This window comes from Lichenostomus cassidix, chromosome 1Aa (genome assembly GCF_008360975.1).
Source record: "Lichenostomus cassidix isolate B80296 chromosome 1Aa, HeHo_3.0, whole genome shotgun sequence".
Taxonomy (NCBI): Eukaryota; Metazoa; Chordata; class Aves; order Passeriformes; family Meliphagidae; genus Lichenostomus; species Lichenostomus cassidix.
This window is the reverse complement of record NC_139480.1, coordinates 4,050,163-4,073,717: the sequence shown is the minus strand read 5'-3', so window position 1 is coordinate 4,073,717 and position 23,555 is coordinate 4,050,163. Positions and strand designations below refer to the sequence as shown.

Below are 23,555 nucleotides of genomic sequence, written 5' to 3'. Positions count from 1 at the left end.
GTGAGTATTAAATATATATTAAATCTGGTCATGTGTGTTACCCACAGGAGGCACAACACTGTTACACCTCTGCTGTGAAATGGATATTAGAAAATAGTTGGAATTTTTAATGGAATTTACAGCCCATTAAATCAGACATGGCAAGAGCAAGACACCTCCTCCAACCCAGCATGTCATTTTATTACAGATCTCATTTCCTAGCAGAAAAGGGAGTTACATGGCTTTGAAACACTGGTGAAACAAAGCAAATTGTGGCAGGGTTGTCTCCAGTAAACCTTGGCATAACAGGCTGACAGCTGCTGCTCAGAGGAGTTGGTTGGGCATGAAGGAGCAGATAGGATTTTTTTTTTTGGTACTAAACTGGAGCATTCAGGGTTTCTTCATGAAGCTGTAGAGGTGGGGGACAAGGTAGTCCCTGTAGTGGCCATCTATGAAGCCTTTGCCACTGTTGTGCACAAACCAGCACAGCACATCAGTCCCCAGCACACGGTCTGTCCTGTAGTCCTTCTGCACACCCCTGCAGGGAGAGGACACCCAAAAGGGGAGTCACAACATGGCAAGAAGACAAGGAGACATTGATCATCCTGATAAATATTGGTGCTGCTCTGCCAAAGCAGGGAGATGTGTCTTCCACCAGCAGGAAGTGGAAATAACCACAAAACACAATTAATTTTACAGTTCTCTGACCTCATGGACCTTCTTGTGGGCATTCCAGGCACCTTTCAAACCATTCCAAAGTCAGGTGCTGAGCAGCTCTAAGGACAGAACTGATTTAGAAAGAGCAATAAACACATGATTCCTACCTGGTAACAGTGAATTTGTTGCCCTTCACTTCCATGATGGCTTGTGGTCTCTCTGGAGCTTGCCCAGGTGTTTGGTGGTGGATGGACACGTCTGGTTCAGATGCAAACTGACCTGATCAGGGAGAGGTTTAAAGCTCTTTGTGTGGCCTGACCTTTGAAAGTCCATTTCAGCTGCTGCCAAGCACTTTTGGAAAATCAAACTATCTCCAGCTGGCAAACTAATCCTGCATGGATCACTCTGACTCTCACTAATTGGGAAAACAACTTCTGCTCCTCAAAAGGAGTCCTGAATGGGTCCAGGGCTCTCAGGGTTGATTTTCCCTATGAACTGAGCCATTGCTTTTGTTTTATACCACTATCAAAAAGGGCTGTCATTCAGGGAAGAGCTGCGTTGCAGCTCTGTGCAAGTTTGCACAGAAATCTTCTCAGAAAGGTTTGAGGGTTTTGTTTCTGTCTTTTTATTTTCAACATGCAGCAGTTTAGACAGGCAGGGAAAGCCCTGTCTCAGCGTCAACAAGTCTAGTTAGGTCTGTTTTAAAAAAACCCTTCCCAGCTGGAACAGGGTATAATCTCCTGGTCCCTGATGTTCCACAATGTCCTTGGGGCTTCCAGGGCATTACAGAATATTCCCCCTTTTCTTTTTGAATAATTTCCACATATTTTCCTTCAGGACACAGACGCCGACAAATTAACAGTATGAAGATGTGCCAGGAGAGGTTTAGGCTGAATATTAGGAAAAGATTCTTCACCCCAGGGTGGTTGGACAGCAGAACAAGCTCCCCAGAGCAGCAGTCACAGCACCAAACCAGAGTTAAGGAGCATTTGAAAAATGCTCTCATGCACATGGGGGGATTCCTGGGGAGTGTCCTGTGCAGGAGCTGGACTTATTGTGGGTCACTTCCAGCTCAGGATAGTCTATGATTCTATAAAATTCACTCCAAGATCTGGCAAAAACCCCTTCCTAATGCCCCACCATTCCCACTGCCCAGCCCCATCCCTTACCTATCAGCCCATGGGCTACAGGAGAGAACTGGTTTTCAGGGGAAATGTAGATTCCCAGGAAGTCAACATTCACTGGGTGTTTCTTCCACACACGGTGCAGCAAAACCATGAAGGACATCTCCTCCCCCACGGTGATGGTAACATTACTTTCTCTCTTCACAGATATGAGGAGCCTGGCAGATAGAAACCAAAGGGCAGGGTCAATTCACCTGCCCACACAAAAGTTCTCAGCCCCTTGAGATGCTCTTGGGTATGCAGAACAATCCCACAGGGATGACAGATATGTCAGTGGATCTATTAAAAACCTTGAGCCTAGGGAGTGGTACCCAGAGGCCTAGCAAGACAGTGCCTAAGAGATGGAAACTTCACCTTCATATTGAAGCAACCAAATTTCCCCTACAAATTTAAGCTCTTTATACAGTGAATGGAGATTTGGATGTGGTCCTGTTGCCTAAACCATGCTGTAGGGTGTCCAGCATGGCTGACAGGTGTTAATCTGCAGGGGAAGCTCTCGTGGCTACTGTGAGTTATGTCATTGCAGGAACCCTGAGGGCATTAGGTGGCAGCAGGTAAAAAATGCTGATAACTCACTGTTTCCGGATGATGTGCCCCGTGTCAGCCCAGGTCAGGGTGATGGCATATGAACCATCTTTCAGCGTTATTGTTTCTGTAGTGATCTCCACTTTCAGGCCTTTCTTTTTGAAATAAAACCCAATTTTGCCAAAGTATGTGTTGAGTTTGTTATTCTCCGCTTTCTTGGCCCCAACGAGCTGCCCATTGACCACAACTCCTGTGAAGAGCAGAGAAGGAAATGTTGCCTCAATCTTGGAACACTGCCTAGGGACTTGGAGTTCTGATCTCAAGAGGGAGCACCATGGGTTCAACAGGCACAAGAACCTCTCTGACCCCCTGTTTTTCTCATTTTTCCAGCCTAGATAAGAGAATAAGTTATTAAATTGCCTCCTTATGCTGCTGTTCAACCCCTTAGCATAATACTCTGGTGGGAATTGCTGTTAGGTCTTGCTGGGAGTAGGAGCAAAAACCCTTCAGTCTCTTGCTGTCTATGAAAAGCATGAAGTGAATGGGCAGTGGAGGACTGGTACCAAAATCCAGCCCAGTTTCACCTCCCTCCAGATGCTCATCACTTTTCACACAGGACAAGAGGAAATGGCCTCAAGTTGTGCCAGGGGAGGTTTAGATTGGCTATTAGGAAAAATTTCTTTGCTGAAAGGGAGGTCACTGGAACAGGCTGCCCAGGGAAAGGGAGGAGTCACCATCTCTGAAAATGTTCAAAAAACATGTGGACATGACACCTGGGGACATGGTTTCGTGCTGGGTTAAAAGTTGGATTTGATAATCTTTATGGTCTTTGCCAGCTTCAACTGTTCTATTATTCCACAATCTTGGCTCCTTTCCCAGTGTTTGGCCATCCTCACAGTGAAAGGGTTTTTCCCAGTAGCTTAATCCTACTCTGAGTTTCACCTGTTGCACCTCATTTGCACATCATTTGCAGATTTGCAGCCTTTTGTCCCTTAGCTGTGCATCTTGGAGGAGTGTGAGGCTCCATCTTCACATTCTGATGAGGTGGTTGAGAACAGCAACAAGACCCACCATGGATCCACCACTTCTTTTCTTAAGCTTGACCAAACCCAGCTGTCTCAGCCTCTCCCTCTGTGCCTCTGCTCCTGCCCCTTAATTATCTTGGTGGTCACCACTGAATTCAATCCAGTTTGTGAAGATCTCTCTTGTACTGGCAAAGCCCAAACTGGACATGATAATCCAGATGTGGAGGGAAATAACCACTTCCCTCAGCTTGCTGGCCACACTCCTGCTCAGTCCTCCCTGCTGACAATTCCCCTGCTCCCTCTGAGCACCTTTCAGATCCAAGAGAAGAAATTTGTGCAGCAAAATAAACCATGTTTTACTCCCTTACCAGTGCCAGGATCAGAAACCAAGTTGAGGATCTTCCCGGGCTCTGAGTTGATGTTGAAGCAGATGTTCTGTTGGCTCTTGGGCAGGTGTATGATGAAATGTGGGTCATTGTCCACTGAAACACAGAAAACAAGTAAGGGTGAGAAGCAGGTCAGCCCCTGCCCTGGAGGGGAGGGACACAAAGGCTTTTCAAAAGGATTTTGAAGCACTTTTTGTGACTCCTCATAGTACGATGAGGGCCCTTTCCACCCTGAAGTAGCTAAGAAAGTTATAAGATTCTCCTCACAAAAGCCCCTCAGACACTTCCTCCTCATACAATTTCCTGCTTTAAGGGAAGGATGTGACATTCCTGGCTTGAGGTGAGCTGCCAAACACAGTGAACAATACTAGTGCCAGCTAAAGACACATCCTGCCTACTAATCCCACTGAGGAATACAATCCAGGACTTGTTCTCACAGTGTGTTTAACACCCTGATGGGATTAGGCCCCTCTGAAAGTCATGTGTTCTTTAAAGTTTGCCTCAGATGAGACCTGAATCTATCATTGAAGGCAGCTGCTTCCAAACTTGTCTTGCAGTGCAAAGCTCTGCCCAGCTCTTACTGGGTTGGTGGTAGTTGGCATTTCCCTGTGCTGAGAAGCAGTTTGAGAGCTCTTTGTGTGATCACCACATAAATGCACACATTGTTCACAGAGTTATTGTAGTTACACCATGTTTATAGGCAGTGGTTCTCACATCTGGCCTGCTCAAATAGGCACTAAACTGTGGCAAAGGCCCAAGAATTAACAGGATCCATCAGTCACCAGTGCACTCAGAGATTTTTATCTACCACAGAACATTCATCTGCCATTTATAACAGCAGTAACTCCACAATAGCTTTCATCTGTCATTTACAATGGAGATAAGTTTGCTACTGCAGAGAAGTTGAAGTTAAGCTCAGCGAACAGCCCCAGCCTCAGGGAAGCACACAGCAGCTCATGGGGTCACTTAGATATTTGATATCCTATTACAATAAAAAATAATTTCATCCTTGTAGTTTACATATATTTACAGGTTCATCTATTCAAAACCAAAATTACTCCATAATTTATAGAGAAAAAGCTCAGTTGGAAGGGACTTTAAAGACCATCTTGTTCCAATCCCCTGCCAGGGACAGGAACATCTTCCACTAGACCAGGTTGCTGGCATGCCCATCCAGCCTGGAACACTTCTAGGGATGGTGGTGAGTCATTAGGTGATGAGTATTAATGTGTCTGGTGCTACTTCTCAGAGAAATCCTGTCGGTTTTACCACTGTTGATGCTCCGAGAGGACACAGGAGGACTCCTTTGCTCAGGCATGAAGCTGACTGGCACAGCTGTGACATTGGCCCAGGCTGGGATCCCTTTGTTGTTATTGGGTGCATTTGGAGTTAATCCCAGAGTACCTGTGAGATGACAGCCACAATCAGGGTTCTGTAAGTGCTGACATATTTAATAGTGTAATTTTTAGAGCACTGCAGTAGATCAAAGCCTGATGTTGTTATACCAATGTAAAGCAGGTGCAAAACCATTTACAACAGAATTGTGTAATGAAGTAAGGATGGATTTGCTCCATGTCTTCACCAGTGGAGTATAACTTACCAGAGTAGACAGCTGACCTTAAGTAATTGGTGAAAAAATGGAGTTTGGCTTTTTATCTCTTATTCATGAGAGCAGCCCTCACTTTAGCAAAGCCTCCAATGTAAGGACTGACATGTTTTGCCATGTAAAAAGCTGAATTTTAAAAATCTAGCTTTTAAAATATAACGATATTTTAAAATATGGTAAAAATTTGCTGACTTGGGTCCTGAGTTTGAGGTTCCTCAGAAAAGTTAGGACTCTTCCTGCATGCTCTGGGATGACCTACTTCAAGAAAGGTTGCAAAGAAGTGCAAGCACTTAATTTAATAATTGTGATCGTGTTCTTTTGTACTAGAGCTCTCTGCCTTTGCCATGATGGAGGTAGGGGAAAGTAACTGGTCCTGTCTCTCCCTCTTTGCTTCATAAAGCAAAATTATCTTAATCCATGAAAATTGGTTTGTTTTAACATGCTGGGCTGATATTCACATCTGCTGACCCTACTCTGAAGAGGAGTAAGGGGCAACAGGAGCTGGGGAACAACAGCAGAACAGAAGACTGCACAGGTCAAATCTCTGTTAGCATTTTCTTCCTTGAGCCCCTAATTCAGACCAGATGCTGTTTTCACCCAAGATGAGAGACACAGTAATGGGCAGAGTGATACCCTGACCTGGGCAGCAGCCCTTCCTGGGGTCTTTGGGCTGGTCTGCCAGCATTATCTCATCCTTTTCAGCATTCTCTATCAGCATGGCTGTGAAGGGGGTGACGATGTGATGGTCCAGAGACATCTGCAGGATGGATTTGGTGATGTTCCTCTTCAAAGCTGCGGTGGGGGCTGCGTTTCTGGGTGGAAACAGAAGCAGAAGGCACAGTTAACAGCTCTACAGGGTAGCTGCTGCAATTCCACCATAGAGTGGTCACAGAGCCAAGTGGTCTTGCAAGAAGGAAAGGCTGAGGGCATTTAATCCAGAACTGCCCCATGGCTCTCACTCAGGCTCCCTAAGGCAAATCTCCACCATTTCACTCCCTCAGCCCCACAGCCAGGCCTGTTTGAGCACATTTCTCCTCACCTCTCTGCCATCATCTGGTTGACAGTCAGATAGGCCCACAGCTTCCTGGTGAATTCAGGATCTGCATATTTGTCCTTCCTCATGAATCCATCCAGCTCTTCAACGTCTTTCAAGGTTTCCATGACAAGCTCTGCATTTGCCTGTGCAGTCAGAGAGAGGGAAGGATAAGGGAGGGGAGCCAGGAGAATGGAGTGCCTTGAATTCCCCTCTTGGTTGGGTTTAAGGACCCACTCTGGCTCTGCCTGTGTCAATTCTGGATCAGAAGATCCCAGAACCATTGGCCTGACTGCCATGGGGAAAGAAAATATAGCGGGAGTGTCTTCTTTAAGAGACACTTCTGTGACAGTGGATTAAAGTAGTTTAAGGAGCTGTTAACAGTAGCCCAAGAGGTGCTACCATGTGCCAAAAGAAGAGGTTCTTAACAGAGCTCTGTAATCCTCCCCTCAGGATTTTTCACATCCAATTCCACTGACGAGCACAAATTTTACTTTCTCCCACAGACCCTTGGACTGCACTGTGTTTTGGCAGGAAAGAATATTGAAGAGGTTTGATTTTTTTTCCAGCTATGAACAAATGGTAACGCCTAAGCCCAGTGAGAGTGCAGAAAATTCAGTTCCTCCTCAGAAAGAAGGATCTGGATGTAGTATTTCCATCCCATCCCACTCCACCTGAAAAGCAACCCTGAAAACATGGGGAAAGTCCCATCACACAGTGAGCTCCCTGAACAGTGGGAAGTTCAGTCATGAAAGGAGTTGCCTTAGGGGATCACTCCTGCACCTCCAAAAAGCATGAAGGAAAATCCATAGTTTTGTCTCCACTGAACCTTTTTAGTACATTTATTAGGATGAAGTTCATCTGGCAGGCTGCAGGGTGCAGGCAGTAATTATTCCTGGCTGTACTTGAAGCTATTGTGAAACGTTGTTGGAAAAATCTCCCCATGAGTTTCCCCATATTCCCATCCAGAACCCAAGTGGACAAAACACTCCTATGTGGACCTTCAGCAGGGAGAGTGTACCCAGGAGGGAATGGATCAGCCCAAATCCCCAGGGCAGGTATCTCAGGGACACCTTCACTCACTGCAGTCGCTGTGACAACGCTTTCCAAGTGCTGCAGGTTTTCTGTGTCCACCTTCCCAGCCACTACTATCTCCGAGCCACCAAAATAGTTGTGGAAGCTGCTCTGGGTGACATCTGACACTGACTCCTGGGGGTAGTTGAACTGAATCTTCTTCAGGAGTGGGGTGGAGACCTGGTTGTAGAAATTCTGAGAGGGAAGGAGACAGAGAAGTGAGTTTGTCATACATAAAGCGACCCTCTTGCAGGTGCTGCTCTTACTGAAAGGACAGCAGGTGACAAAACCTGGAGCCCTAATGAGCAAGGGGGACTTTCCTCATCTTGGGGAATGCAAACTTCTTCATACTTAGACCTTGGTACACTTGTAAGGGGGGACAGCAAGAATATCTCATCCAAGTCTTGTGAAAGTCACAGAATGGTCAGAAGCCCATGGGCTGGGCTCTTCCTAGACCTAAAATTCTTGAGCACAGATGTGTGTGGGCCTGAATCCCTTCTCAGGCTGCTCAGCTCTTGGCTACTGTGTAAGACACACAGCTACTTCCCACCTAATTCTTGTGTAGATGTTGAAATCAGGGAATAGTAACACCAAAAGGATGCCAGAGTTTGGTCAGCAGCAATTGCTGCTCATGGGTTTGGAGCCAGAGCTGGAGTCGAACTTTTTCTTACATTGGCTAAGTCTGGATTATCATTTAGCATTTATAGCTAGGCTTTTTATTAGTGATGAAATGGCCTAAAGTAAGATCCAGGCCTTAATTTTAATTCAGAAAATATTTTTTATAGTTAAGGCTGTTTTATAGAACATTAATCCTACACAGGGAAGTAAAGGATGTGTTATAGATTAAAACTATTACAACTGTAACTAGTACCACTTAAAATGAAATATGATTGATATCTTGCAGGACTCTCCAGAAGAAATGATGTATTTTGAGACTCTCTTACTAGTGTAGCTACAACTGTGAACAGAACAGGAGAGTTTCAGAGGCAATGAGGCAGAAACTCACCTTCATTTGGAGAGAAGTCTCCTGATTTCCAAAAATCCTCTGAGCCATGCCACGGTTGTCAGTTGCAATTCTCTGCAGGAAATCGTAATCTACATCAAACCCAATCCCAAGGCAGAAGAGAGAGAATTCATCCTTTATGCTCTGCTTCACGTTCTTCTGGATTGTCGTCAGCTTCAGCTCACCTTGGAGACACAGAAAGGGTGACATTCACCTGAGCAACAGAAAAGTCTCCATCAAGGTGAGCACATTCCTGCTCTCCCTGTGTCTGGTTTTCTCTGGATATTAGGGAAATCTAGACAGCAAGCTCAGTTCCAAATTTCCATGGCCTACAGCAATATTTGAGCTTCTCCTGGATGGAGATTAACAAACTGTTTTCATCAAAGATAATTCTTTTGGACAAATTTTTTTTGAATCTTACACATTTTCTTTGTATATCCAGGGTTTTTAATAACTTCCTGGGGAGTTTGTAATTCTAACACATCTAGACTTCTCTCAGAATTACTGATTCAAGCTCTCTGTAGATTAAGACATCTCTATGAAGGTTTTACTTTGTTTCTCATACTTAAGATGTTCTCTGTCACCATTGAGATTGATTTTTTTTTCCAGGCTTTTTTTTAATGGCAGATTTTGGAGCTGACATCTTCAAGTCAGCAATTGCTTTGACCTGTACCAAATCCAATCCAAATTAATCTGCTTTCCACTCTTTTTTCCTGATTTTGATGTTATGCTTGTGACTGCATAGATCTATGTGGACTAAGGTTATATGAAGAGGAAATTTTTGTAGCATCAGGGAATCATAGAATGGTTTGGGTTGAAAGGAACTTTAAAGATCATCCAGTTCCAACCCCCCTACCATGGGCAGGGACACTTTCTACTCAACCAGGTTGATCAAAAGCCCATTTTCTCTAAGGCTGTTTTGATTACCTGTCCTACAGGGCTTGTGCTACTCTGCAAATTGCAAAAAATTCATAACCTGCATAACAACCTGCTTGTCTTTTGAAAGCTTCTGTGTAAAGCCCCATGGCACTTCCTGCACTTGGCAAAAGGGCAGCACAAGGCTTTGGAAAAAAGATGAATGGAATTTTTTTAACTTACTCTCAAAATGTCTGCATGTTGCTTTTCTCAGGCTAACCCACCTTCTTCTCCCCCAAAGCAGGATCCTTACCTACTGTCGGGTCTCCATCAGACACCAATACAATCATGGAGACTGAGTTTGGGTCCAACATGCCTAAACTTTTGGCTTCATTCAGGATGAAAGTGGCTCGCAGAAGAGCTTCATTGATATTTGTGCCTGTTAGAGACACAATGAAGAAAACAAGTTTTGATTCTTGTTGAATTCAGATTGGTCCTAAGATGCTAGTGGAGTTAACATGGACAAGAGCTGAGATCAAGGCAGCAAAATGCCTTCTCTTTGATGTTTAGGTACATTTTTCTGCACTCTGGTTCCCCTTTTCATCCCAGGCTGTCATCTTCATGAGGCACCTCCATTCCCCCTCACTAATTCCTGTGTGGCCATTTGTGGTGTTGGGGATGATTTGCTGTGGGGAGAATTACTGGGTTTGCAGGCAGGTGATTGAATGAGAGCATGGAAAACTTCCTTTTCTGGCTATCAGCCCATTCCTTGGACAAGAAGAGGTGTGTGTTTGCTGAGCTTATCTAAGGTTTGATTTGTGGCACAGAAGGGGCAGAGTAAGAAATCAGTATGAGAGAAACAAATCTGAAGGCTGAGCAGTCAGAAAACAAGTATTTTCTTTGTCAAGAAGGAAAAAAATCCACAGCTTCAGTGACAAGATAATAAAATGCTGCATTGAAACTGGCTTTGCTGGATGGAAACAGATCTCTAAACTTATCTGTCAATTCTTTTGGGGTAACAAAGCCAATCACTCATATATCCAGCATGGATTCCTATTCCCAGCACACTGATGATTTTGGACAAGTCTATAACTTTGTGTTCATTCTAGTGAAAACTTCTGGAAATGAAGGTGCCACAGCACCAGAAGGCTCTGATGTTAGGGAGAGTCTCTCCACGCTATTGATGCACAAATAACTGATTAACTAAACCAGAACTGCACTTCAGAGAGTGGCAGATCAAAATCATCATGAGCCCCTTCCAAAGACTAGCAGGAGGGTCACTGCCCTGGTCCTGCTGGCCACATGGTGCTGATACAAGCCAGGACACCACTGGCTTTCCTGGCCACCTGGGCACACTGCTGGCTCATATTCAGCTGGCTGTCAGCCCAGGGCTGGAGATTGTGATTCCCTGCTTAGGGAATATTTCTTCTGCCTCTTCATCCAAGTCTATGAGATGGATTTCTCAAGGGTATTTGGGATCTGTGAGGTTGGAGGTAGGATAGATTATAGGCAGCTGCTGTATATCTGTCTGCTGTACTTTTTCCTGTAGAAGAAAATGCCATCCCATCCCCTAACACAATAAACTAATTTTTGCTCTCCTTTAGCCCCAAGGCATGCTTTTTCTATTTAGGGAATCAAACCTTTTTTCCTTTTTACAGGAATACTCTGACAGTCTGAAGGCTGTCTGAGGTACCCATTCCTGTGATATTAACTTCTGTGAGCACCTTGCAATCAAAACCTCATACCCCCGTTGGGATGGATTGTCTGGATGTACTTCTTAGCATCTTCCACCTGCGAAGGGGTGGCTGAGACCAGATTATCTCTCCAGCATCTGACATTGTGGTTGAAGTCGATCAGGGAGAACTGGTCAGCAGCACGGAGCTCACTCAGTATTGCCTTCATGGCTTCGATGGTCTGGGGAGGAATTTGAGAGAAGACAAGTTCATGCTTCCTGCTCATGAAAGCCTCTTTTTAACTTGGGACTACAGGCAAACAGTCATCTCTGAGGAATAAGCACATGAGCACTGAAATCCAAATTAACATATGCTATCCAAATCTCTCTCACACTTTTTATTTTCTATTTTTTTTTCTATTTCTTGCATAATGTTGAAATTTTCACCAAAGAAACACAGGAAAATTGCAATTGGGAAGAATAAATTCATTTGGTTCAACGTGCTTAACTCCTGCTAATACAGAGAGAAGTGAAAGGGAGAAACATTTGCGGTTCAGAAGAGACCAACTCCTCAGATCAGCTCTGGAGACTTAGTTCTAACTGCAGTGCTGTTGTTTCAGGCTGGGTAACATCTCTTTGAAGATGTGTGATTAAAACAAGTGACAAGTTGCCTGTATCCCAGTTTTGAAGCACTGATTTCCCCAAGGAAACAATCTGCCAAGCTTTGCTATTTCACTCTGAAGGAAATTCAAATATACCTGGATGATCCCCAGCTAATGTTCGTCTAGTCAGTTCTTAAAACCCTTCAGTGACACATGATATACAATCTCCCAAACTCCTCACTCAGAACTAGAGTTTTTCCCAAGATATAACATAAATCTCTCCTGCTGCAAATCCATCTGATTCCATCTTACTCTACCCTGGCTGGGTGTGAAAGTCAGTAGATGAGTTTCCCTTTCAGAACAATTGTTGGCATATTTGGAGGACGATTATCTTTCTTGAAGCATTTTCTCTTACGGAATAAAATATTTTCAATGTTTTTTCTCCTCCATGGGTTGGTGGTCTAAAAAATCCCTAGTGCTCTTCAGAGGACTGTCAACAATTTGTCCACATTTTGAAAGCAGGGGTGAAGTGTCCCCACTGAGACTTTCCCAGGATTCAGTAAGGGATGTTAGAGAAAAAGAGGGTCAGAGTCTTTGCAAAATATTTTGTGATCTGTCAATTAAAATTTTAATTCAGGGTTAAAATCTGGCACAAACTCTTCTTTACAACATGGAAGAAGCATTATAAATAAAGGGTAAAATCATGAATTTTTGGAGTCCAAATATTCTCCAAATTCAGTGAAATAAAGTGTAAAGAATTAAGCTGGTAATTTTACATGCCAGTGTTCTATAGAATTGAAGCACATGGGGAAAGTTGGCAGGAGGTTCATTTTGCAACAGAGGTCAAACACTTACTTGTTTCATTTTCAGTCCCCACATCGAGCCACTGACATCTATAACAAATAAAATGTTTTTGGGCAGTGGATCAAGATTTTCCGGAGCAAAGAAGTGAATAAAATAGCCATTAAAAATCTGCAAAATAATAATTAAAAAAAAACAAAACAGTGAAGTGAATGATTGAAAAGATTTGAGAAAACTCAAAACAGAAACAGAGCAGAGAATTTTGATTTTTTAATAAGCCAATTATTTTTCCTTATTATCTTTTTCCATTCTTCTTCATTGTCCAATTCTAACTTTCAGCTCTGCACATCTCTGTAGCTTTACACCATTTTTACTGCACAGTCTTTATTTTTCCTCAATGAAAGTAGAGTCTGGTTCTCAGACAACTTCCATGCACTAGCATAGGGAGGAATGAAAAATGCTTTGAAGAAGACTGTTCTGCCCGTAATAATTCAACCTCATAACTCAGCTTCATGTTAACATAAAAATAGTGATGTTCTGGTTGTCTCCTTGTGATGTATTGGTACAACATCCAATGACTCCATCCTCTGATTCTACATTAAATCACCAGAGTGCTGCCAGGTATAAAGACACTGGCTTTTGGACACGACAGGAATCTGCTCCTGCTATATGTAAGCCCATGTCTTAGTCATAAATTAAATAAATCCATTCTGCCCACTTAAAATCTCTCTGTTCTTTCAATTGGATACAGAGCTCGTCCTCACGCTTATTCCCCTGAAGGATGAAGATTAGCACAGTTTGCTGAAGGACAGCAATTCCTGTGGTCCCATTGGAGCAGCCACACTTACTTCCAGTTCTCCCCCCGTGGTTTCTCTATTCACATCGTACTGCACCACAAAATTTCCATCCACGGCTGTGGAGGAGCACTTGGGGCATTTTCGTTGTTGAGCCATTGTTGGTTTGAAAGAAATGTGAGCCTTGAAATGAGGAGAGATCATCAGTCAGCCAGGTGTTGTGGGAGAGGGGGAGGATTGAAACAAAGAAGAGCCCAGCTCTTCATGAAATATCTGATTTCACTGACTGTTTTCTGCTTTTGTTATTTATGGAAAATGGACTTTGTCACTTCAGAAGAAAAACAACACAAAGGTTTACCTGGATATGTTGATTCAGTAGTAGCAACTGTGACATAAATCACATGATCCATCTACAGCACCAAATATGTCAATTAGACCAGGGCAAACCACTTCTACTAAGTAAAACATTGGTTTATTTAACGTTTTCCTAGTCGAATCTATCCATAATTTTATCAACATTTTTAATAGGTTTCTAATTGGCTTTTTTCCCCCAACCAAACAAGATTGTAATTTGTCTGTGAACTGAGTAGTAGGAAACATTTTCATTAGTCATGTGATTGATTATGCAGACTTTATAGTACTTTTTCTCTGTTTTAACTGGATAACTTGAAATTTCCTGAGAAGATAAGACATAATATAGACATAGTACCTCTGAAATAATTTGCTAACCTAGTAATGGGGGCGAATTTGAATACTAATAAACAATACTGCCTGCAATATTATTATAGAAGTAAAGAAAGATTTTTGCTGCTTTTTTGCATGCTTCCAGCATGTAGGAAAAAATGCCAGTACTGCATAGAGTAAGTGAAAACTGAAAATTTCATGTTATTCCCAGTCTGTGACAGGTTACCTTTTTCTCTCCCTTGGAGATGGTGGTGATTCCATCAAAATGATCTCCAAGTGAATTCGGAACATGTACATAGCGAAGCCCCTGTGGCTCAATAATTCGGACATCCACCTGAAGGTAGGAAAGGAGGACATTTATTGTGGAGTTGCCCCACCCCTGGAAGGATTCAAGGCAAGGTTGGATGGGGCTTGGAGCAACCTGGGATAGTGAGGGGCAAATGTGTCCTATCTCCTCTCATAAACACCTCTGGGAATCTCCTGAATCGTGACTGACTCACATCAGAACCACTTGGGCAAACAAGCTCTGACATTTTTATACTCTTGTGTAAACTTGCCTTGACTGAAGGAAAACAAACAACATTTGCTGTTTATTTGGAGCAGTGCTTTTCACAAAACCCCCAGCTTCATGAGATAGTGTCCTGTGAGAGCTGATCAGCTCTGACTCTCCCTCCACAACCATGATTTGCCTTAGAATCACAGAATGGTTTGGGTTGGAAGAGATCTCAAAGATCATCCAGTTCCAAGCCTCCTGCCATGTGCAGAGACAGCTCCCTGAAAACTGTGGGTGCTTTCTCAGCACGGATTCCCCTGTGGGGTTCTGCCTGCTCACCCCAGCTCTGTTTTACCTCCATGTGCTTGGCCAGGCGCCCTGGCTTCAGGGAGATGATGTGCTCATAGGAGCTCAGCCTCCTTCGGATCATTTCATGGTAGTGCAGCTGGAACTGGATCTTCATTCCTGGTGGCACATTCACTTCAGTTTGGAAGTTCTCCATATCCAAGGCATTGCTCCTGAAAAGTCAGCTGTGGGGTTATTTTGAGAAAATACAAGGAGAAGGAAAAGCTTCTTTGCACTTTGGTTTAGATTGAGGCTTTTGCTGTGTGATTCTAACTGTGGCCTCTATCAGGGAGCTGCAGTTGTCTGTTAGCACAGGATGTTTTAGCAAGCTGAAAGCAGAAACACAGTTTAAGTCCGTGACAATTAAATAGCAGAGCTGCTGTAAGTAAGCATTTTCCTTCCCAGGGTTCCCCCTCATCTATCTCCTCCTGGTATGGGTCATCTCAGCTCTCCTGTAAGTTCAGGAAAAAACCCGAATGTCAAAGTGTTTATACCTGACTATTCCAGCAGCTTTGCCTTTGGCTTTTGCTTGAGAGTACATTTTTCTGGCTTCAGATTTTTCCCGAATATGGCTGGTAAATGTGATACCATTGATATCCCTAGGAGAGAGAAGCACAGGCAGTTTGCAAAAGAAACAACTTTACAATCAAGGACTGTTTCTTCAGTTTACATCAGTGAAACCTAAGCTGGTGGGAAATGAAATAACAAGGTTCTTGTTAAAACCCAAAGGAATGAAGTCTGATTTTCACTAGAGCTCTACCTTTTCCCCACCTGCTTTTGATTTCAAGTAGACAGCATCCTCTGAGGAGGATCTGCTCTCCTCCACCTCCTTCACACTTTCCCCATGCTTTGGGGAGGGAAAGCATTTCCTGATGTCATGGATGGTTTGGAACATGGATCAGGACATCTCCTGACCAGCAAGCTGGCTGCTGCCTCTCTAAATGGACACAGAAACAGGTCAGCTTCTGTTCAGCAAGGGCTCTAATTTGGGTCTCTCTCCTTTGATCTGCTGCCAGCTTGCAAAAGACAAGGTGAGGGTTTAGTCTATTTGAGACTTTTGTCTAATTTTGTAGATATTGGCCAATGGCTCAATAATTACTGGACAGGAAGACCTGGATAGACAGACAGACTAATGACATGAGCCTTTTTAATTTGAGAAAGCCTGCAAAAATTACACTGAACCTGGAAAATAATAAGAGCTTCTTGCTTTTACAAATACTTCCTTCCCAGCCCATTGAACACTTCCAGAGGATGAGGCTGACACCTGACCACCACTTACATGGTAAAGTTGTCAATGAAAGCTCCTTTGGGGACTTGAACATCAAACATAATGGGCTGTGGCCTCTTGGCATTGTTCACCATCTTGGCTTGGATCATTGTGTTGGCCAGCCGAGATGTGATGGTGGATTGAACCTTGTAGCTGTAAAGACCTATCTTGTCATCGTCCTCCACCTGTAATTGACAGAATCACTCCATAAATTTAGGGCACAGCTGGAAAAGATGCCCTAGAGGACAATATCAATAATTTTTATAGTCTCAGTGCCTACTTTTTAATTGCTTCTCCTTACAATGTGGAAGCTAGAGAGAACACGAGGTCAAGTTCAGGACATCTCCATATTTTATCTGGCAATTGTGGCAGGATATTCATGTGAATATAGGTTATTGTAACATTTCAGCTGAAAAAGGGAATTTCTTTAGCTGGAAAGCTTTTCTTGCTTTTCACCACACAAGCTGTCCTTGGAATGACTCTGTGGGTGCAATCCAGCATGGAAAGCTACCCAGTAATCCTGAACATCATATAATGAGGAGGACAGAGCTCACATTTTCAATAAAAGTCCTAAGCAGAGGAGACTTGAAGCATTGGCTACTGACCTAGTGTTGGAAATGGTTAAACCACAGCACTGGGAGAAGAGTATTAAAGTGTTTTATTAAGACATTGTCTTTGTCTAATCACTTTTGATGCTTATTTCTTCATATTTACCATACCCTTCTCCCTCCAAGAGCAGATGTATCAACAGTATTGTGCAAACAGCTCTCTGTTTAAAGAAAATAGGTTAATACCCAACCAGCAGTAAAAACAAGGAACTGAACAAACAGAGTGATTGATTTCCAAAAAAATGGTTAACTAGAAAACCACTTTGTTCAGTATTATTTACCACAGAGGAAGAAAAATACTCACCAGATCTCCAACATACCCCCAGTCAGATGTGCTTCTCTGGAAAAGAAGAATATAGAGGGGATATTATACACTGACTGGCTGTTCCAAAACAGGGATCAGTGTCTAAAAATTGTTTTTCAAGATTATGAATCATAGAATCATAGACAATCACAGAATCATTAAGTCTGGAAAAGTCCTCGAAGATCAAGTCCAACCATTAACCCAACACTGCCAGTGCCACCACTAAATACCTACATGGTTTTTCGAACACTTCCACCAACAGTGATTCCAACACTTCCACAGGCATCCTGTTTCAATTCTTGACAACCCTTTCAGTGAAGAATTTTTCCCTACTATCCAACCTAAACATTCCCTGGTGTAACTTGAGGCTGTTCCCTCTCCTCCTGTCCCTGTTCTGGAGCACAGCCTGACCCCCCCAGCTGTCCCCTCCTGTCAGCAGTTGTGCAGAGCCACAAGGTCCCCCTGATCCCCTTTTCTCCAGGCTGAGCTTCTTTCCCAGCTCCCTCAGCCACTTCCTTAGCTAGGCTTGTGCTTCAGGCCCTTGCCCAGCTCCATCACCTTTCTCTGGACATGAATGAGAATTGGTTTGAGTTCCCAGACTTAGTGTGGATATTTCTTTTGTCTTATTTTATGTATTTTTACACGGGATGTTGGAGCATGTGATCTCCCAGATGTGCCTCAGAGGCTACCAAAAACAGGACAGCTCTCTTCCTCTATCTTTTATTATTATTTTTTTTTAATAGAAAGCATTCTCTTCCAGAAAAAAAAAAAAACATTCTTCTTGAAAGCAAATCATGCTGGCAGAAAGTCTTCCTCAGACACCTGTGTTTTTAACAGAGAAGTTGTCTTTGTTCTTCTATGAAAAGCGGAAAAACCTGAAACCCCTGCCTTCTTTAGCTTACTTTGTTTTCATCTATATTAGAGAATATTTATTTATGCATTACACGCAATATGTATGTATTAAAAAAACCTATTGTGTAATAGATATTATATTTACATGCTTGCACCTATGGAAGTTAGTTATGTAGCTGAATTTCCTCATTAAGGGCTGTGGATTTTCCCCTGCCCTATGAATTGTGCCATTTGGAAATTTCTATGGCAAGGTACTGACATCTTGTGGCCATTTGAATTACTCGGTTTTATTTCCTAAAAAATCCTCCTCTCATAAGGAAAATTTATATTAATCCCTTGAGAGGGAATTTGGCTCACCTAGATGCAATTTAGAAAAAAAAAATTATTATTTTTTTTTTTTTTTAAATTTAGAAAGCAGAGATCTGCTTTCATATTGTCACCACAACCAGACAAGCTCAGCTCTTCAGGTCAGGAGGACTCAAAACCACAGAAGATGCTCATGAAAGCAGTTTTGGTCCCATGATGCACATAAAGATTTCCTTGCAGTTATTAAGTTCATTTGAAGCTAATTAATATCCTGTTCTAAGGAAATATTGTGCTGTATTAGAGACGATGATGTCATAGCAAGAAAATATTAAATAGATGATTTTAAGGATCCTTTAGAGCCAGATGAAGAGACTGCAGGATTTCTGCCTGCCTGAGAACAAATGCAAGTTTTCCTTTTCTGGCTCTAAAGGCTCTACCTGAACCATTCAGATTGGGATTTCAGGATCTGGAAGTTTATGGTTCTTCAGAGACTCTCTGCAAAGCCTGATGGACTGATCTGGCTCAGTTCATCCTGATACCCCACTGTCAGGATGTCCAGTGAACTGGACCTTCACACCTGATAAAGAACCAGCCCATGAAGAATGACTGTTGGCCCCACACACACCCTTAGCACAGGGAACATCACCAGCTTGAATACAAATTAAAACCAAGCTAACATTAACCAAAAGAAATTTAATTTCAGAAAGATGAAGACCAAGACCTTAGCACAGAGGGGTTTTGTTTTATTGGGGTGCTTTTCTGGTTCTCAGGTCAGGGCTCCTGACCCTCTTTAGGAATAGCGGTTAAAGCTTTCAGGATGCCCAGGTTTCCTTCCTGATTGTTCTTGGAGGAGAAGAGGGAGGTGCTGATGGAGAAGGAGTTTAGCAGTGGCACATGTAGTGACTTCCATGGCTGCTGTTAGAGATCAGACATGGGGTGGGTGAGCCATAGCCCTGGGAACTCAGAGGTTACAGAGGGCAGCAACCCCAACAGGTCAGAAGGACAGAGAGGTACCTTTATCTTCAGGTACCTGAACCAGAGAATCATAGAAACACAGAATGGTTTGGGTGGAAGGGACCCTAAAGATCCTCTAATTTCATCTCCCTTGCCATGGGCAGGGACACCTTCCACCAGGTCAGGTTGCTCCAAGCCCCATCCAACCTGGCCTCAAAGATCGTACACTTCAGGTCTGAGTGCTGATGTGGTTGTTGGGAACTGGGACTTCTGTGGTACCTGAGACTCCTGCTATTTCCAGCATGAGGATTCATGGCTGATCCTTGCCTTTAAACCACATCCAGTCTTCTTGATCACGGCACAAAAATAGGATCTTGAGCCATACATAATGTGTGGCAAATAGCTAATTAGGACAGGGACAACATGTGCTTCAGGAACTGTTTGAAGGATCTGGTCTGACAGATGCTGGGTTGTCTTCAGGTCCTGAGACCCCTCTTCTCCTGACACCTGTGCAGGCTATGGATATTTCACCCTTCACAGTGATCTTTGCTCAGATCACTGTGCATGGACATGGCAGATACTTATCAAAATAAAGAGTGCAGAATCACAGATGATCTGCATATGGCAGAAATTTCTTTTCCTTTTTGGGGCACAAAAAGGGTTGAAAAGCAGATGACCAGAATGAGAAACCAGAAAGAAGACGTGATCTCTGCAAGTGTTCAAGGCCAGGTTGGATGGGGCTTGGAGCAACCTGGAATAGTGGAAGGTGTCCCTGTCCGTGGCAGGGAGGTTGGAACGAGATGATCTTCAAAGTCTCTTTCCAACCCAAACCATTCTATTATTCTATCATTCCATCCTATCTCTTTCCAAATATCCTTCCTGTGCTGCTTCTCTTGGGGGGGAAACCATGCAGGCAGATCAGTAAGGAAAAAGGTGTGATCTCACCTGCCTCTGGACAGCCAGAGATCAGACCCAGCCCTGGGGAACATTGCAGAACATCCCACCTCACAGGGTGCCTCACAAGTCTAGACACATTATCTGTCTCCAAAACAGAGATAACAGCTGTGCACCACCATATAGAGGTTCACAAGGTCACCTGCATTCCAACCCATGGAACTCCCTGCTGCTGTGGTCAGGAGGATCATCCACATACCTGAGGCACAGCATTTTGGGAATTAACCAGGAGCAAAATAGCAGAATACCTTATCTATACCTAGAAAACAATCCTCTCTATTTAGAGCTAATCAATAGGGTCTGCAAGGAGCTCTGCTGCCTTGTTGCCAATGAGCTGGTGAGCTCTTTGCAGAAAGACATAGTGCTGAAACAATAATTTGGGGAACAGCCTTCCTCTAGTGATGAACAGTAAATAACTGTGCCTGCCACTGGCCAGGAGCTGCTGCCTCAAGATGATTTACACAGCTCAATTTAATCTCATCAATTATGTTTTATTGTGACTCAACTCATATAAGAGTAGCTGAGATCTTAGTTTCAATGGTTTGCAAAGATTCATTTGATTGGTAAAAGATGGGGAATAATATATGGGAATAAAAGTAATAACTGGCATAATGAAACCACTGGAATTGCAAATTACTGCATGCATATGTCTGTGCCTCTATGTATCCAGAAATTTTGGGAACAGAGGCAACATAATACATATGGCACTGATACAGACACATTGGAAAGAAATGATGCCCTGAAGAAGAGCAGCTAGAGGGGATTTCTGCTCAGATCATGATTAAATTATTTGAATACTGGACTGGAAAATGTCAGCAGGCTTGATTCATACTCGTGCTAAAATCTGCCATTTTCTTCCACTGTAATGTGGGCTTTAGGTATCAATAAGTTCCACCCAAAGCCTTAGGATAAAGAAAAGTTATTGCCTGTGTGTTATTTCAAAGATGTTGGGAAATCCAACATTACTCAAGAGGATCTCTTATTTTCACTACACTGAAAAATCTCCAGAAAAGCAGCACCAGAGATTGGAAGAGGACAAGGTTCACTCTGATCATAATTTCTTTCATGCAGTGTAACGAAAATTAATACATTCAAACAACTGATTTAATGAGTATTTTCATTAATTGCTACTGTGTAAACCACAGAAAAACTCCTGCAATGCTGCTTTAAATATTTCCGTTTCCCAAGCCAACAGACTAAAATAATGTGCAACCCATCAGTCTGCTGGAAACAAATTTTCTTCCTTGGTCTCAGTGTCACCAGCTCATCACCCAGGTGACACTGAGTGTCCCTCTTTGACCAGAGTTAAATATGAATGAACACAGTGAGAGTTTTCAGCCTACACTTGCCAGTGTCTGAAGTCTGAAGCCATTTTCTCATGGAAAAGCCTCACCAGTATCAATAGGATTTTCCCCACACATGAAGTCAGACAAATATCTCCATTGTTTATCCCCTCAGGACCACAGATATGGAACAAAGCCTTGCTGTATTCAGGGAGAGCAGCAGTTCTTGTCCCAGCCAGAGATATGGAAGAATCAATGCCTATAAAGACCAGCTTGATTGCACACTCACAGCCCTGGACATGGAACAAGACACATGCAGAGATCTCCCAGGCATTCTGGCTTCCCTTCTCTTTGAAGTATTTCTGGGTACTGTACCTGGTACCTGCCATTTCTTGCCCTGGAGGCTGAGGGAATTCCATCAATTTCCAGATCAATCAGGTTTTCCACTTCCTAGAGGAGAGAGAAGAGAGAAAGAGTTGCTGCTGCCTTACTGTTTGCTTTATTGCTTTACTTATTACTGATTAGGATTTTACAGGAGTGTTCCAAAGGGGATTTACCTCCCCTGAATGCAAATGAGGAGCAGAAACCATCTCAGACCAAAATCCTCACACATCCAGTTTCTAACCAACCAGCTCTGAAAACTCCTATAAGATCATGACCTTTACCATCATTTTATAGCCTTTCCTTCTGAAACAAGGAGTAATATTTAACATGAAATGACCACAAAGAGCAAGAGGCAGATGATTATCATCAGGATGGGTCTAGGAATGGAAACTACAGCATTGCAGATACTGATCTCACTCAAACTAGCAAGTTCAGAGGATTTCTGCTCAAACCAGTAGGAATTGTCTCTGGTTTTATACCAATATACCTGAGAACTAAATTTTTCCCACTGAAAACAAACAAACATCAGGTCTTGTCCAAGTGCAAAGCTGTACTGATTAATTTAGAAGTGTAGGTCACATCACAGCAATACTCTTAATTAAATTTTGCTACAAGTTTAATTTATGCAATAAAGAAGTTTAAGTGCATGAGTTCCTTTCCAAACTATGTGATAGTATACACACAAAGGTTTGCAAAAAATTAATTTAAATTGTTTAAGCACATTGATGTTAAAATGATGAGGCATCTGTGATTAGAAAGAATCACAGGTCTGGGATATTTTTCCTGGAAATTACAAACTCACTTTAAAAATCTCATTGTGTCAAGAAAATGGCTGTAAGAATAAAGAAAAATAGGATAGCCCACCTCACTGAAGATTTTTATTAGTCCTGCAAAGGAAAAGAAAGCTTCATATCATCCCTGCTGACTTCACAGAAACATTTCAAAACTACGACCTGGGAATGGGTGTAGACACCAAATCTAAGTTCACCTGAGCCTGGGGGTTTAAATTCAGACTCAGTTTCAGAGTCAAATCTATAACTATGCTTCTTTTCATCATTGTATTATCACAAGAAATTAGTTTCTTTTATAAATTATCTTATCCCTCTGCTGAGGAACATAAAGTCAATAGCATATTTGCTCCATATTTGAATTCCTGTTAACAAAACTCCAATTCCATACAAATCTTTGCTGAAGTTCATCATGTTCCACACAGGAGAGTCCATCCACAAAGATGTCTAAGTGCTCTGTTTCTGCTTATTCCAGGGAAACAGGATATAAAATATGCTGGAGATCTGAGTACAGAAGCCCACTTGAATATTTAAAGGGTAAAACCACACCAGAAAAAGCAACACTGAAGTAAAAATACGAAACCTGTTTGGAAAGAAATTTGGAGTTATGCTCATACTAACCCAACTTTAATAATATTAAAAACCCAATACTACAAATGACAGGCAAAGACTGTAAATGTAGCTGCAAATTATCAGAACAATTTACAGCTAAAAGTAGAAGAGAACTGTGAAGCAGTGACCCAATTCTGCTCCCACTGCAGCTTCCGTATGGACTTCAGCAAGGAAGGCAGACCTGAGCCCTGCCTCCAAATACTCACCTCTGGGATGCCATCGATGACAAGATCAAAGCCTCCTGCTCCAGAAATGAGGAACAAAACCAGGAAGCAGCACAGATACTTCATTTTCTTCCCACTTGTTTCCCTCTGAGAACAGCCTGCAGAGGTATGGACACAAGTTCTTCCCTTCTCTGAGACAAGTTCAAGGAAACAGCCCAGGGTTATGCAGCATTTTGAGCAAAGTTCTGAAAAGCTGACTTTGTTTAGGCCATAGGTAAATATTTGCCTTGCAACGCAAGCCTGAGCTGTGGTGCCTGAGCAAGGGTTATCCAAATAGTGTCTTCACTCGCCTCTGCCCTCG

General features: G+C 42.8%; 1 protein-coding gene across 1 annotated transcript; it reads right to left on the bottom strand.

The window, feature by feature from the left end:
• Positions 1-159: 159 nt before the first annotated feature.
• On the bottom strand, positions 160-23,445 carry ITIH2 (inter-alpha-trypsin inhibitor heavy chain 2). The gene is made up of 21 exons (XM_085082420.1): positions 23,237-23,445; positions 21,622-21,696; positions 16,898-16,933; positions 15,998-16,170; positions 15,213-15,317; positions 14,729-14,891; positions 14,107-14,214; positions 13,251-13,379; positions 12,457-12,573; positions 11,073-11,241; positions 9,641-9,766; positions 8,476-8,657; positions 7,479-7,664; positions 6,402-6,541; positions 6,002-6,174; positions 5,026-5,160; positions 3,739-3,852; positions 2,397-2,595; positions 1,806-1,978; positions 804-915; positions 160-517 (listed from the first exon to the last, which is right to left on the bottom strand). The coding sequence occupies exons 1-21, from the start codon at positions 23,318-23,320 to the stop codon at positions 370-372; spliced, it is 2,847 nt and encodes a 948-aa protein (XP_084938546.1). The 5' UTR covers positions 23,321-23,445; the 3' UTR covers positions 160-369.
• Positions 23,446-23,555: the final 110 nt, after the last annotated feature.